Source organism: Mangifera indica, chromosome 10 (genome assembly GCF_011075055.1).
Source record: "Mangifera indica cultivar Alphonso chromosome 10, CATAS_Mindica_2.1, whole genome shotgun sequence".
Lineage (NCBI taxonomy): Eukaryota > Viridiplantae > Streptophyta > Magnoliopsida > Sapindales > Anacardiaceae > Mangifera > Mangifera indica.
In genome coordinates, this window is record NC_058146.1 from 2,648,270 (window position 1) to 2,663,182 (window position 14,913).

Genomic DNA, 14,913 nt, shown 5'->3' on the forward strand with positions numbered 1-14,913 from the left:
TGGTTTGGAGCTGAAGTCATGCTTGCGTCGACGCATCATGAGTTTTAATTCAAGACTAAATGACATTTTCCTCTGATACCTGTCTTGTTCACCATTTTCTTCAATGAAACATTAATTCTAGATGTTAAATTGGATGATGAGGAATACAGTCTCTCTTTGTGAATAAGAGCATATTCCATCAAAGTTACAGAGTCAATCACTTATTTGATCCATGACTTGTTTATGCGCTTCATGAAGGGTCATCTTGGTTGAATGTGATTTTCAGTGTCTGTTTTGGGCAGTTAGGCCGAACTGGGTTGATTGATCACTTTCTTTTCCAATTATTGGAGCCAGCAATTTACAAAAGAAAGAGCTTAAAATTTTCAAATCTCAGAAATAGTCTATGAAACGATACAAACAGAATTTCCCGCATTGGTACTTGGACTGCATTTATGTTTATTGTTATAGGAGGTGAAACAACTTAGTTGTCCTAACAACTGCTTGTGTACAACTGCTGAAAAAAAAAAAAAAACAACTTTGCGACTGTATCATTGATGATTATGAACTTTTTATGCCACTAATGCGCAAAGAGAACCACAAAATTCTGAACTTTTGAGATAGACAATCAGAATCACAAAGATGGGAGTAACCAAAGATTGAATAGAGATGAAGCCGAAGAAAGAAACCAAGTCAAGAAGGCCATTGCAGCAGATATTTGATATCTACTGCACAACTTTGGAGGGCAATAAGCTCCATCAGCGTGGAGTAAGAGATCAACAACACTGGCTGTTGAGCATGCAGCAGCAAGTGTAAGAATTGATAAAACCTGTCATGAAATATCTTGAATTTATCAAATTTATTTGCCTTAGACTTATCATCACCCAGTTGTAAGTAAACTGAAAAGGTACATACCCAATCTCCTACAACAATTATCAGCAGAATTCCCCGTTGTCGAAGGGGGCATTTCACCAGAATGGAGTATCCATCCACAATGGCCAAAGCAAAACTCCAGGGAATTACCAAACCCATTATTGTCACCAAATAGCTGAAATTTAAACATTACAATGTGAAATATTTATGTTGGTGATTAGCAACTGATCATATTGAGAGCAAAACTAAGTGGACGAACTGTCAAAAAAGCCAATTCACATTCATGAACTTGCCAGGCCAACCATGTGGGCATCAAAAAAAAAAAAAACCGCAATTTGGACTTAATCAAATAGACCAAATCTATTCCTTTATTGACTCCATTCATGCTTGCCAAGTTAGCACCGTTAAATTTTAGGCTCTAGAGCTGGCACACACAGCACTCAGAACTTTCTATTGGCAGAATGAACAAATAATTTAACATCAAATTGAGTAATACGTGCAGGGTTGTTTATCATGGGTTTTTCTTTTGATATGTTATGTGCAGAGTTGTTCATCAGAAAGTTCTCCAAATGATTGTAAACCCAACGGGAGCCATACAATCAAATCACTCTAAATAACATATTAAGAGACCAATCTGATTATATTTTAGACCTCAGAGGTTGGCTTATGTGGATGAGCTGTGGAATCTCCAGGTGAATGATATAAACCCAAACCTTGAATTATCCGATACAGTGATGGTGGTCCAATCATCGTACTTCAGGGTTTAGCTGCCCAGCTAACTGGACAGGATATATACTGAATTGACAGATATGCAATTTTCTTGTCAATGAATCATCTAAAGATCAAACCAAGTTTCATCTTTTATGCATTCAACAAGATAGCCACCAAGATGGGAAACATAATTGAATGGAAGAAAAGAGAAGAGAAGAAGGAATTACCAGAAAGCAGTGTAGCCATAGAACTCAACACCTAAAGACATGAAGAGAAGAGAAGCAGAAGAGAAGATGGTCTGGCCTAATCTCAAAGACAAACTGGCACTGGTTCCAACAGAGCCAGCTACTTCATCTGTCGCCATCTTTGCATGGAACCAATCTCCACCTCTGCAGCGTTAGGACTATTGCTTCTTGGTTTGTTTATTGCAGTGTTCCTCACCTTCAAGCTCATCTTTCTCCTTCAATATTCAACCATACCCACCACCCCACAAAACATGTCATATAGATTTGGTGGAATAACATTCTTCCAAGTATGACAAGGCCACAGAGAAAGAGAAGAGAATGAAGGAATGAATTAAAACAGGCAAGTTTGCAGGTCAGAGTTTGAACTTGTGAAATGAAAAACCTTTAATTGAAAATTGAGAATTTATTAATAATTATTATTTTTTCTTTAATTATCTTGCAAATGATACTGTGTCTTGTAATCTTTGCTTTCGGGTCTCATAGCAAATGATTGTTGCAGGTGGGATTTATAATTTGCTTTTTACTTTGACTCTTTTTTTATTTTTTATTGTGATAAGGAATCTCAAAATTGACTCTTGAGAAGATCCATAACTCTCTTATAAATATTTCCAAAATTATCTTATTTGTTTTAAGTGTTAGAAGAGGGGTGGTATTTGTGTTATAAAATAAATTATTGGTCAAGTTGATAATCAAAATTAGATCATTACAAACCACCCCCTTAATCCTAATAATTATGGGTACCAAATAAATATTAACAAATTGTTAAATAGGGCAATTTTGTATCATCAAAACAAAAAAAATTTCTTTTCTACCAAACAACAAGCAAGTGGAAATAATACATACTCTACCTTTTTTTTTTTTTACTATATAATTCGGTGGTTGAAAATTTTGAAGCACCAAATGGAAAAAAAGAAGACTAAAATAATAAATAAATAATTTAAAAATAAGAAGAAAAGTTAACCACCCCTTCATTCTATACATCTTAAATGGTTGGTAAGAAATTGGGAACATGGGAAGTAAGACCAATAGTGTTTTATAAAGCAAGGTCGAAGCAATTTTAGACAGAATAACATTAAAAGGGGGGAAGAAAAAAAAGAGTTGGAATCTTTCTAGTCAAATTAATATGCAATTGAAGAGAAGAACAAGGTGAACCAATGCTTTTAGCTTGAGGAGGACGGACCAATTGTCATCCCTTTAAACAATCCCCTGTTTGTAGGAAAATTACAAATCTCAATCTAGTGGTGGAATTGATTGTTTACTTGCAAGGGAAACAGACTGTTTAGTTGAATAATTTGTATTAATCTGAAATGTACAAATAGTTTAGAAGGCACAAAAAGGGAGAATCATTATTTTAATGGTGCATGGTTGAGTGTCGGCAAGAATTTAGTAGTGGGTGCCAGCCATTATCTATACATGTCTTATTACTGTTTCTCCACACCATTCTTCAGTACTCCAACATTTCTATCTTCCAAACATGGCTTTGAAGAATTTATCTTAGCAGAATCCCAGAATGAATATATAAGACTATTTAAAAGGAAATAAATGCAAATACAAGATGAAAGTGTGAACACACCAACCAGGAATTGAGTTTTCTTTATCAGCTAGGAGTTGCAACTTGAAACATCAACGATTCAACTTGGAGCTTGGGATTTCTTGCTATTAAAGAATTGGGTTGTTAAATGATAACTTAAATTTTATGTTCCTATGGTCCTACCTGTATTCAATTGGTTGGTGACTGGACTCTTTCATAGATTTCACTATCAAAGGTCAAATAACAAATAAAGAAGACAGAGACTCCAACGGCTACACAGAAGTAAGGCTGCGCTGAGCATAACGTTATGAATCAAACACATCCATGTGATGTGTTTTATAAGCATACAGCTGTGATTATCATCGTCTATTCAATGCTCACCAACTAACTTGTCGAGCGCATCCTAATTTTAAAACTGTGTTTTGAATGAACTTGGGATTAGTTCCTTCACACAAGAAACACTCAAACATAAGAAAATCAGATATTGGAAACTGCATCAAGTAAAGGCAAATTTAAAGAGTCAGGCAGCGATTTATATGAGAAATTCAGGCTGAATCTCTAGTTTGTTAAAAATATCAATGTACGAGATAATGAAATCAAATGGAGGTAGAAATTGAGGCAAATTAAGAACCTACCATCACCCTCTAAGTGGATGAAGAAGGTAACTGATTTGTTTGGGGAGTAGCATAGCCTTCAACATGTTAAACAATTGAAAATATTATTCCTAGGAAGAAATTAATTTGCCTGTATTTCTCAGAAACAGAAAGTATATTGAATGACATATGATACTAGACAGTCATTACACAATGTGAAAGTAACCAAGCTCCAAATTATAAAAAGTTACAGAGATGTTGCCTTAAATCAAAGCAAGGGCATATATAACCTAATGCAAGGACAGGCAGACCTAAAACTTTTCCCTGGTTGAAAAGCAAACAGAGTTTTCCACGCCTGTACATTCCTCTCTCCTCTTACACAAACTGCACCACCAAACAAGGAGATGAAAGAGATATATCAGCCACAATAACACCTGATGTCAAACTGCAGAGAATAACAATAGAATCCTAAATAGAAAAAGATATGGAAAACAAGAAGTCAGCAAAACCATATTCATTATGCAATGACCGCCTCACTCCCACCCCCACTAAACCGATAAAATAATGCAATTATCATTGATATAAACACCTCAAAGATTTCTATAATCAATGGCCTCGCCATCAGGAAAGAACAAGAAAAGCTAAATACAGAAATGCAGTACAACCAATTGTTTTCACTGTTAGGGCAACTTTCACATTCATAGACAACTGCTCATCTAGGTAGCATCCCCTTAGAGCCGATTCATATGAGTCAACTTGTTTCTTCATCATTTGATGCAGATACACAAGCATACAACAAAAAATGACATTTTAATATAAAAATTGCCACTCCGAAAAAGGCCTGAAAATCATGAAGGTTAGGCTCCAACAAGCAATAATGGTGAAATATATATCAGAATTTCGTTAAGATGGAATATATCATATTTTTCAAGGCCTCAATGAAATAGGTGCAAGCCTTTACTCTTTCTGTTTTCCCAATTCAATAAAACACAAAATGGACTAAGTACAAATAAAATAACACAGTGAACAGAAGCCATGGAAAATGAAGTGTAAGAGACATAGCTGCCTGCTGAGAAATAACACAGAATCAATGCCATGCAGTCATTAGATGGAAGCTTAGACCACACAGTGTTATTGCTTCAAAAGTTTTAACCAGTACAATGCCTGAAACTGAACATGACAATTACAGCATTATAAATAATATAGTGTACATATTAATTCAAGCAAAGTTCCTGTCAAGAGTCAAGGACTGTAACCACAAATTACAAAAATAAAAAATTTGCAAGAGACCAAATGAAAGATGTTTCCATACATTGACATTTAGATCTCTTGGTATCTATGCTGAAAGAATGCTCAGCCACGCAGACAGGAGATAAAGAGAAATCCTAAAGGAAGCATGCGCCAAGACTTGCCACAAAAACCTAGCACAATGGCAAACATGAAGCTACTTCTGCCACTCTAATCAAATGAAGCAGGGGAAGAAAGACAGGAACTTTCTATATGCATTTGCATTACTTTGCAAAACCCAGCTACATTCCTAAAGACAAGAAATGATCCTATCTCCAAAAATCACCAAAAATAAAAATATTTGAAAAAAAAGTTACTAAGACATTTCACACGAAAATCTCCCAATTGTTTTGATTTTAGTGAATTCAGGGGCAAAGATAATCATAAAAGTACCCTGAAGTAAATCACTATTACCCTAGTCAATGCATTTGCTTCTATCAAACAGAAATAACTATGGCCATGGTCCCTAAGAATTTTTCTTCCCAAACTAATGCTCGTGGTTATCAAATTCAATCAGCAACTGAAACCCAGATGGTCAATAGGTTGCCCTTACAAAGCAATTCTCCATTCAAATCCTACAGCTTCCTATAAATTTCTCATTGCCAATTTTTCTTTTTCCTGATAAACAAATTCTTCCAGTTGCTTCATACATCAAAGATAAAGGACATGGTAGACACAAATAAATAAACAAATTATAATACACTCCCTACTATTGTGATTCCAAAAAAATAAAATTTCTCCCCACCATTCTACCTTACAATGTCACTGAAATTAACAAAGCATTATGCCCATTCATTTTACTTTCATGTTGAATCCGTATATCCAAACCTTCTCCACGGCATCAATGCAAGTTAAAGATACAACAAAACACAAAGACGTCCACGAACGATCTAAACAATTATATTCATACAATGAATAAATACGTAAATAAGAAAGCCCCATTAATTCCCTCTTCATAACGACACGAATAATAAAACTCACATCCTTGATAAATAGAAACCAGAAAGAAATACACTTCCCAAATCGACCCAAAAGAAAAAAAGAAATTACCTACAAGAGAGATCTAAAATTCGAGCTTGAGCTCATCAGTTTCACCGGCGAAGTAGTGAAGAATGTAGGGAGTGACTCGAACCACGGCGACCCATGCACCAAACATGGCCACGTGGGTTTTTAGCTGCTTCAATGCGGCCGCCTTGTCTGGCTTGCGCATGAACATTCCTGGAAACATGGTTTCTCCTCCTCTTTACCTCAACCTAAAACCCTAGACGAGCTTTGCAATCGCCGCTTTCTGTATAATAACACGATGCTTTGGGTTTTTAGGTGTCAAAAGAAATTAAGCAAAGGTATATGGCACGTGCGGGTAAGCATGCTATACCAATTTTGTCATACCCAATCCACCTATATATCTAGCTGTCTTTGAAATTATGTCTTTCTTTGATGTCTATTTTCTTCCTTTCCTCCTCTATCTTCTACAAAACATTTAGCTACTTTTGGAGCCTCATAATCAACATTTAGATTTTCTGATTTCAAACTAATGTTGACATGGGTATTTCATATTTGGATGTGAGCTTAAAGAAGGATCCATTTTTAACACAAGGGGCTTATTTTTTTAATAAAACTATGTGCATATAACGATGTATTACTATATGATTAAATATTATTTTATTTTTAATTTTTAACTATTTAATTATATGATGATATGTGGTTATTTGTATACAAAATTATGTATAAAAATTATATACAAAACATTACTCTTATTTTATTTATATATAATTGGATTTATTATAATAATTTTTAAAACTCTACATCAAATAAATTATTAGTTTGATAAACCAAAAGAAAAATAAAAAATATTTTATTATTTTCAATATATTAATAATTAAATAATGATTTTATCCATATAACTAATTTAACAACCTATAAAAGAGAGTTTAAATTTTTAATATTTACTTAACACTAATTTAAGATAGGACGAATCTTGCGTGGGAATAAGTCTTTTTGGTCCTCTATATATATATATATATGTTGGAATTCAGTTGTTGTATAAAGGAACTAACCATGAACCAAAAGTCATTGTTGGTTGAGACACCTCTTGAAATTGGAGGGCTGAACCACATTCACCAACCAGTCATCTACCGCCATTAATAGGAGGCAAAAGTTTCACGGCCAGACCTCCCAAGACACCCGTCATAAAGATGTCCCCTCCCCCCAGAAAGATAATAGGTCAAATAACTATTTCCCACCCAATGTTTGATGAAACAAACCAAACCCTTTAACTTCAAAAAAAAAATCAAATTTTCCTTTATCATCCACTTCCGTTAATAATTTTGTTTGGTTTTTATGAAAATGATTGTTTATTTCTTTTATTGTAATTATGAAATTACTATTACTATTTAATATTAATATCAAATTATTAACATAATTTTATTAATTTAAAAATATATTACTTATATTTCTAAAAAATATAAAAACTCTAACAAATTTTTGAAGCTAACGAAGAATATAATGAAATTTTAAGAATACCCCAAAAAAATTTTCAATTGCCAAAGACTCCCTAAAAAATTTCTTTAGCAGTTTCAATATTTTAAAAAATTATAATTCACTTCCAAATTTTGAAAGGAAATAGAAAAAAACAAGGAGAAAAAAATATAAAAAATAAAGAGGAAAGAGAAAATATAAAAAATTAAAGAGAAAAAATTAAAAAAAAAGTATATGAAAATAACTTTTCTGTTCTTTTACTTGATAAATTTCACTGGTGAAATGTTTTGCGGTTGAGAATATGAATTTTTGAAACTTAAATGATAAAGACTGTTATGTAAGCAAACCTTGGGTGGCACATAGTCTTTTGCCAAAATAACGCATCACAGATCTTGCTTACATTTTGCTTTAAATTTATTGCAGCAGCTCAACGAACTCTTCCACTCCCACCTTCTCAATTCGTGTTAAATTCAACAAAAACCTAAGCTTGTTTGCTACTATAATAAACTAGTTTCAACTATATCAAGTAATTGTGTAATTCCTTGAAGCTCATTCATTGCTTTTGGATATGACAATGTCGGGGCCTTATACCGTGAAAGTTGAAGAAGCAAGGCCAGCGACGGCCCACAAGCCGTCGGCCGGGCCGGTTTATAGGTGTATTTATGCAAAAGATGGTCTGCTAGAGTGTCCGGCCGCGCTGGAGTCTCCTTGGCAGTTTTTTAGGTATTCGTGCCTCTGTAGTAACTTCTTTCATTTTTCTGGAAGTAACTTTCTTGTTAATGGTTACATCTGAAAATGCTTTCTGCAGAAGTAGATATAAACTGTTTTTAATCCTAGAAACCAACAAAAACCAGAGAACAGTATGTCCATTTGGGATCTCTAGAAGCTTAAACAAAAGAGAAAAAAAGAAAACAGATGAACAATACAGAGAAAAAGCAAAGCATTGTGGCCCATGCAGGTCTCGAACCTGCGACCTTCGCGTTATTAGCACGACGCTCTAACCAGCTGAGCTAATAGGCCAGTTGGTTATGCCCCCGTTAATATGAATTTTATTTTATCTTAATAATATAATTCATTCCGTGCTGAGGGAGGCTACACCCGTGTCTTTGCTTGCAGTGACACTGCTAAAAGGATTCCGAATAGCCCAATGCTTGGTCGTCGCAAGCTCACTGGTGACAAGGTACGAGGTTTTTCTTCTTTGAATGAATTTATATTTAAAAATTTGAAGTTGAAGTTCTGTTTTGCATGTAGCCTCTATTCAGAGAGTAGTGTAACAATCACACAAGCCATTAAAGCTAATGAACTCAATTTTTATATAAGAAACTTAAATGAAAAAAACCGTTTTGAATATTCAGGGTGGACCTTACATATGGCTTACTTATCAAGAGGCTTATGAAGCTGCCATGCGTTTTGGTTCTGCCATCAGGAGCCGTGATGTCAATCCTGTGAGTCCTAAGTTTTCCGGAAATGAACAAGTAGTTTATATGAAACAAAATATCTTTAATATATTGAATGTATCTTGAGTTTCCAGGGACAACGGTGTGGAATATATGGGTCCAATTGCCCGGAATGGATTATAGCAATGGAGGTATACTTAATTTCATATTGCAAAAATTTTGTAGTGTTCAGCAATCATTTCCACATTAATATAGCAAAAATTTGTGTTTCCTTCATCGAAGGCCTGATGAAGCTTCGAAATCATAAGTGTTGATATATTTGTTTTGGTTTTTCTGCAGGCTTGTGCGAGCCAAGCTATAACATTTGTACCGCTATATGATACACTTGGTATGTTTTCTATCATTATCAGTGAATCATAGGCTTGTAAAATGTAATACACAGTTGATAATTTACGTGTCCTGCCATGGAGAAACCTGACATGGTTTCCATTTCAGGTGCTAATGCAGTAGAGTTCATCATCAACCATGCTGAAGTTTCAATAGCTTTTGTTCAAGAGAACAAAATCCCTGCTGTAAGCACGTCATTTATTTATATGCCAATGCTTTTAGATATTAAATAGGCTTCTCTGAATTTCTGTTCATTAACATAATTTTGTAACTCTTTATGCAGATTCTATCTTGCCTTCCAAGGTGTTCTTCAAATTTAAAAAGTAGGTCACGAAGCTAGCTATTTGAAGGACTTGAAACTTAAAAGGTTATGTTATGTATAGTAGTAGCTAAACTATTGATGTTATTCCTTCAGCTATCGTAAGCTTTGCAAAAATTTCTAGCACACAGAAGAAGGAAGCTGAAGAACTTGGCGTATCTTGCTTTTCTTGGGAGGAATTTCTACAATCAGTAAGATGTTCAACCTGCTGTTCTCCTAACTTGGTGTTTGATTGTTGATCCATTCCAATTTTGCAAGACAGTAATCCATTTATCAACCTTTCTACAGGGAAGCTTGGACTGTGAACTTCCTCCGAAAAAGAAGACTGACATATGCACAATAATGTACACCAGTGGAACGACAGGAGAACCAAAAGGTGTTGTTCTTAGTAATGAGGTGATCATGACAGAAGTATTGAGCATTGACCAATTGTTTGAGATTACAGACAAAGGGGTGAGAAACCAAGCACTAATTTTGTTTCTAAGCTAAATGATTATGATTTCTCCCATTGAGTTAAGGTTTTTTGCACAGTTTCTTAAACCATGCATAATGTGATGATTGCCTACTTCTTGATTTATGATTTTCTCCACCACAGCGTTCAGAAGAGGACATATACTTCTCATTCCTGCCTTTGGCCCATATATATGATCAAACAATGGAGAACTATTGTATCTACAAAGGTTGCTGCATAGGATTTTGGCAAGGCGTAAGATAAAACTTCATTTCCTGCTATGATTTCCTCAGTTTTCTATTCAAATTTCTAGTTCAGAGCTTTGTCTAATATGGCTTGTCCTGAGTATGCTTGTAGGATGTCCGATATTTGATGGATGACATTCAGGAGCTGAAACCAACTATGTTTTGTGCGGTTCCAAGAGTTTATGATCGCATATATACTGGTATAATATGCACAGAAATGAATAAATTATTTTATAATTACAAGCACCTATTTTTCTGCTGATTTATAAACATTGGCCCTTAACTTATGCTTGAAGGAATATCTAATAAAATTTCATCTGGGGGTCTATTGTCAAAGAAAGTGTACGAATTTGCATATAACTAGTAAGTTGTCCAATAAAACCCTTCGTCACTTTTTCTTTTTTAGTGCAAACTAATGAGATGCTTCTGCAGCAAGTTGAGCTATTTAGAGAAGGGTCTGCCACAAGACAAAGCAGCACCTAGGTTGGACAATTTAGTCTTCAGTAAGGTTAGTCATCTACCCTTTATCAGCTTCATTTGCATATTCTCTTTATATTCTAAGCAAATATTTATTTTTGCCAGATAAGGCAAGCCTTAGGGGGAAGGCTACAAGCGATGTTTTCTGGTGCAGCACCTTTGCCTAGGCATGTCGAGGAGTTTCTGAGGGTCACTAGTGGAACTCCTATAACACAAGGATACGGTATGAGAGAATGATTATTCTTCTAAAGGAAAGTAAAGAATTTCATCTTTTATACTTACAAGTGTCGTTCTAAATATCTAGGTCTTACTGAAAGTTGTGGTGGATGTTTTACATCCATGGCCAATGTGTTTCCTATGATGGGAACTGTTGGGGTTCCTTTCACAACCATCGAAGCGAGGCTTGAGTCAGTGCCAGAGATGGGATATGATGCACTTTCTAATTTGCCAAGGGGAGAGATTTGCCTAAGGGGAAATACCTTGTTCTCAGGTTATTACAAGCGGCCAGATATAACTGAAGAAGTTGTTGTTGATGGCTGGTTCCATACAGGTAAAATGGCTTTGCCTTGCTTGATGCTCAAACTTGAACTTTTCATCAAGACTCAAGAAGCCACTATCAGCACATTAAAAAAAAAAAGAAACTGAATCTTTAATACTTCCTTGAAAGGCTTACATCTATATGGACATAATTTTGAGAGATTTGCAGGTGACATTGGAGAATGGCAACCAAATGGAGCAATGAAAATAATTGACAGAAAGAAGAATATATTTAAGCTGTCTCAAGGTGAATATGTTGCTGTGGAGAGCATTGAAAACATATACTTGCAATGCCCTCTTATTGCATCGGTATGTTTCTGCATCACCTTGGCTGAACATTTTATCTTTAGAATTAACATAAAATAAATCTTTTCTGTATGCCTAACAAATGTTTATCAATAATTTCAAACCAATGCACAGATATGGGTCTACGGGAACAGTTTTGAGTCATTTCTTGTAGCTGTCGTGGTCCCTGACCGAAAGGCACTAGAAGACTGGGCAACAAACCACCTTTACGAGTCTGTTGATTTTAAATCATTGTGTAAAAACACAAAAGCAAGGAAATACATTTTAGATGAGCTAAATAGCACTGGTCAGAAACACAAGGTATGCGAAATTTTTTCTTGAGGCTCCTTCTTCCTGGTTTTGTGATCAGTTATCCTGGTTCTCATCTGACCTGAATGACAACTTTGCAGCTTCGAGGTTTCGAGATGTTAAAAGCTGTTCACTTGGAACCAACTCCCTTTGACATAGAGAGGGACCTTGTTACTCCAACATTTAAACTGAAGAGGCCTCAATTGCTCAAACACTACCAGGTTTGATTTGTTCTCTTTCTGGCGTCATATTGATTTTCTTAGTAAAATATTAGTGAAGTTCAACCATGTCTCATCGACTTTGACTTGTCTTATGCCAATATCATCTGCAGAACCAGATTGATGAATTGTACAGTGAAGCAAAGGGACCAAAGGTATGATAAGCTATTTCAGAAGCTTCAAAAATCTGATGTTCAGCTATACAGATATCTAAAAGTTTCCTGCTTCTGGTTCCCATTAAATCTTGTTTGTGTACCTTAGTGAAATAGAAATCGCGACAACTGAAGTGACTTGGCATCCTGATCCTTGTTACTGTTTGTAGATAAATAAGACTATTTGAAACTTCCTCATATGAGAAATTATGTAAACTCTATTCAAAATTAAAAACTTCAAACATGTTTCCTGTGATATTTTTGGTGTCATTTTCTTCCCTCCAAGCTTAAAAAAGCTTGCAAATGCCTATCTATGAGTTACTTTCATTGATATAATGTTCGTCGAGGATAGACCCAACTAGAAATTGAGTTTCTGGTAGTTACTTTCACCAGGCGTTCAAAGATCCCAGACAGCCGATGCATGCCAATTCCCAGAAGCTTGCTTAGAAAGGGCAGGTTAAATCTTGCATTTATCAAATCAAAGGATTTTGAATCTCCCTGTAGTTGTAAAAGGGAAAAGTCCTACCAGGAAACCAACAACACAAACACAAAGCCAGAAGTATTGCACATTATTTCTCCAGAACTCATAATACATGAATGAATGAAAGCTTGGTTTCAAAGCAAGCTTCCTTCCACATTTTTACATAACACAGTAATGATAATGAATTTATGTCATAACAAATTAATGGTACAAAGTAGGCAATTCATGACATTTGCAGACTTCAAACAATTGAGAGGCAATTGGGAGATTGCCTAAATAAAGTCTGCTATCAATGCCCATGCTGGATAGATCAATAGAATGATAATGCCAACTGAGTTTGATATGCCATTGGCTTTTGTGAAGGAATTTCTGAATCCACCAGATGCCCGGATGTGTTCTTGCAGCAAATAACACGCAATGACAAGGCATATCGCCACACCAATCCAGCTGCCCCTTAAGGTGCTTGCAAATAAACTGGGAGCCACCACTATCAGAAGAATCAAAGCACCAGGCATTTCCAGCCAATCTGCAGTAACATACATTAACAATGAGCCAAATATATTGGGGTTATGATCTCTTAAGCATGAGATAAGATGCATAAGAGATCAAAGTTAAGCATATGTTTACATCATAAAAGTTCAAAGAGAATCAACTACAACAGTGGCAAAAGCCAGATTTTACCAGGAAAATGTCTGGGGAAGAAAAGGCGCAACACAACAGCAATGAAAGCGATCCATCTTCCAATCTCTCCTCTGCATAGTAATGCAATTTGCTAACAAACATCAAAGAAGTGGAGATTCAAGTCATAGGAAATAGTTGCTACATATTGAAGGGAAAATCACCTGACTATGTTGAAAATTAGCGAAGGAAGACTAAAGAAGATATAAGGGATCAGCAATCCTGTGAGAATGTTAGTTCTCCAATGTGTTCGGTCTAGGACCAACAAGTAACTGCAGCAAGCGGAAAATTAGTTTATATTAATCATAAAGACATTATAAGAAAACATATATTACTCAAAACCCAGTTATAACCAGAGTTCATAGCTACTTCATGAGAGGTAAACAATCAGAAGGGGGACATGGGAAAGAAAGGTTTTGTGGAAAGACTTGTATATACAAAAATCAAATCTCAAGAAGGCAAAAAGAACTAATCTCTCTGGCAGGCTAAACAAACAACCCAGAAGGACAATCAATGAATTGCGATCTCTATGATCACTCATTATATCTCATCTGAAAAAGAACTGCCGCCTAACAAGCAACAATGCAAACACCACACCCCCGCGCCCTCCCCCCCCACCATCCTCCTTCCTTTTTCAGAACACCAATCCAGTAACTAATGAAAAATTCACTTTCTCCTTGAATTTTACTGGTCAGAAAAAAGAGACAGATTGATGAACATACATTGCAGCAACAGAAGCAATCCATTCAAGAACAGAGGTTCCAAATCCCATCAATCCACCAAGCTCGACGGCATGAATAGCCAGTTTTTTTGCAGCCACAACAAGCTCTTGCACATCAGAGCTGATCAAATCCCTCGTAACTTGTTTACTTCTCATTGACAAGTAACCACTCTGCTTTCCCACCATTTTTTCCCCTCTTTTCTTCTGGATTTTGATACAAACACACAACTCAAGAAGCTTCAAGACTGATAAGTTTACTATAGAGACGCAAGCTTTGACTGTTCGTTTGTGAAGTCATTGTAATCTGATTGGTAGTTTGGTGCATTCCGAATTTCTTCCTGCCACTTGGACGCGGGAAGCTGAACTAATTATTGCCGACAGTTGTCCATTGTTACCGAACTTCTAAAATCTGGAGTAACAGTTTAGCCGGTTGCTATTGAGACTTTTGAAAGGGACCGATTATCTTGTCGGCAAATGATTTGGTTGCTGTGATATTTCCTGAAGGACACGTTCATAAGTTTACTAGAAGAGCTCCAAGGGAAAGGGACATTTATTATTACTA

General features: G+C 35.6%; 4 protein-coding genes and 1 non-coding gene across 5 annotated transcripts; 1 reads left to right on the forward strand and 4 right to left on the reverse strand.

Moving 5' to 3' along the window:
• Positions 1-381: 381 nt before the first annotated feature.
• LOC123228191 (CASP-like protein 5C1) lies at positions 382-2,294 on the reverse strand. The gene is made up of 3 exons (XM_044653485.1): positions 1,788-2,294; positions 892-1,024; positions 382-805 (listed from the first exon to the last, which is right to left on the reverse strand). The coding sequence occupies exons 1-3, from the start codon at positions 1,922-1,924 to the stop codon at positions 611-613; spliced, it is 465 nt and encodes a 154-aa protein (XP_044509420.1). The 5' UTR covers positions 1,925-2,294; the 3' UTR covers positions 382-610.
• Positions 2,295-6,270: 3,976 nt separating this feature from the next.
• On the reverse strand, positions 6,271-6,653 carry LOC123228192 (mitochondrial import receptor subunit TOM6 homolog). Its single transcript, XM_044653487.1, has one exon. The coding sequence runs from the start codon at positions 6,442-6,444 to the stop codon at positions 6,280-6,282; it is 165 nt and encodes a 54-aa protein (XP_044509422.1). The 5' UTR covers positions 6,445-6,653; the 3' UTR covers positions 6,271-6,279.
• Positions 6,654-8,131: 1,478 nt separating this feature from the next.
• LOC123227626 (probable CoA ligase CCL6) lies at positions 8,132-12,729 on the forward strand. Its single transcript, XM_044652694.1, has 19 exons — positions 8,132-8,417; positions 8,811-8,874; positions 9,050-9,139; positions 9,226-9,282; positions 9,431-9,479; positions 9,587-9,663; positions 9,762-9,801; positions 9,894-9,988; positions 10,086-10,250; positions 10,393-10,503; positions 10,606-10,693; positions 10,790-10,856; positions 10,926-11,001; positions 11,076-11,193; positions 11,275-11,520; positions 11,677-11,816; positions 11,928-12,113; positions 12,203-12,322; positions 12,433-12,729. The coding sequence occupies exons 1-19, from the start codon at positions 8,263-8,265 to the stop codon at positions 12,478-12,480; spliced, it is 1,992 nt and encodes a 663-aa protein (XP_044508629.1). The 5' UTR covers positions 8,132-8,262; the 3' UTR covers positions 12,481-12,729.
• TRNAI-AAU lies at positions 8,641-8,714 on the reverse strand. Its single transcript has one exon. It is a non-coding gene; the product is annotated as a tRNA-Ile (tRNA).
• A 284-nt stretch (positions 12,730-13,013) lies between the features above and the next one.
• Positions 13,014-14,693, reverse strand: LOC123227628 (cold-regulated 413 plasma membrane protein 1-like). The gene is made up of 4 exons (XM_044652696.1): positions 14,353-14,693; positions 13,795-13,902; positions 13,634-13,704; positions 13,014-13,478 (listed from the first exon to the last, which is right to left on the reverse strand). The coding sequence occupies exons 1-4, from the start codon at positions 14,535-14,537 to the stop codon at positions 13,225-13,227; spliced, it is 618 nt and encodes a 205-aa protein (XP_044508631.1). The 5' UTR covers positions 14,538-14,693; the 3' UTR covers positions 13,014-13,224.
• Positions 14,694-14,913: the final 220 nt, after the last annotated feature.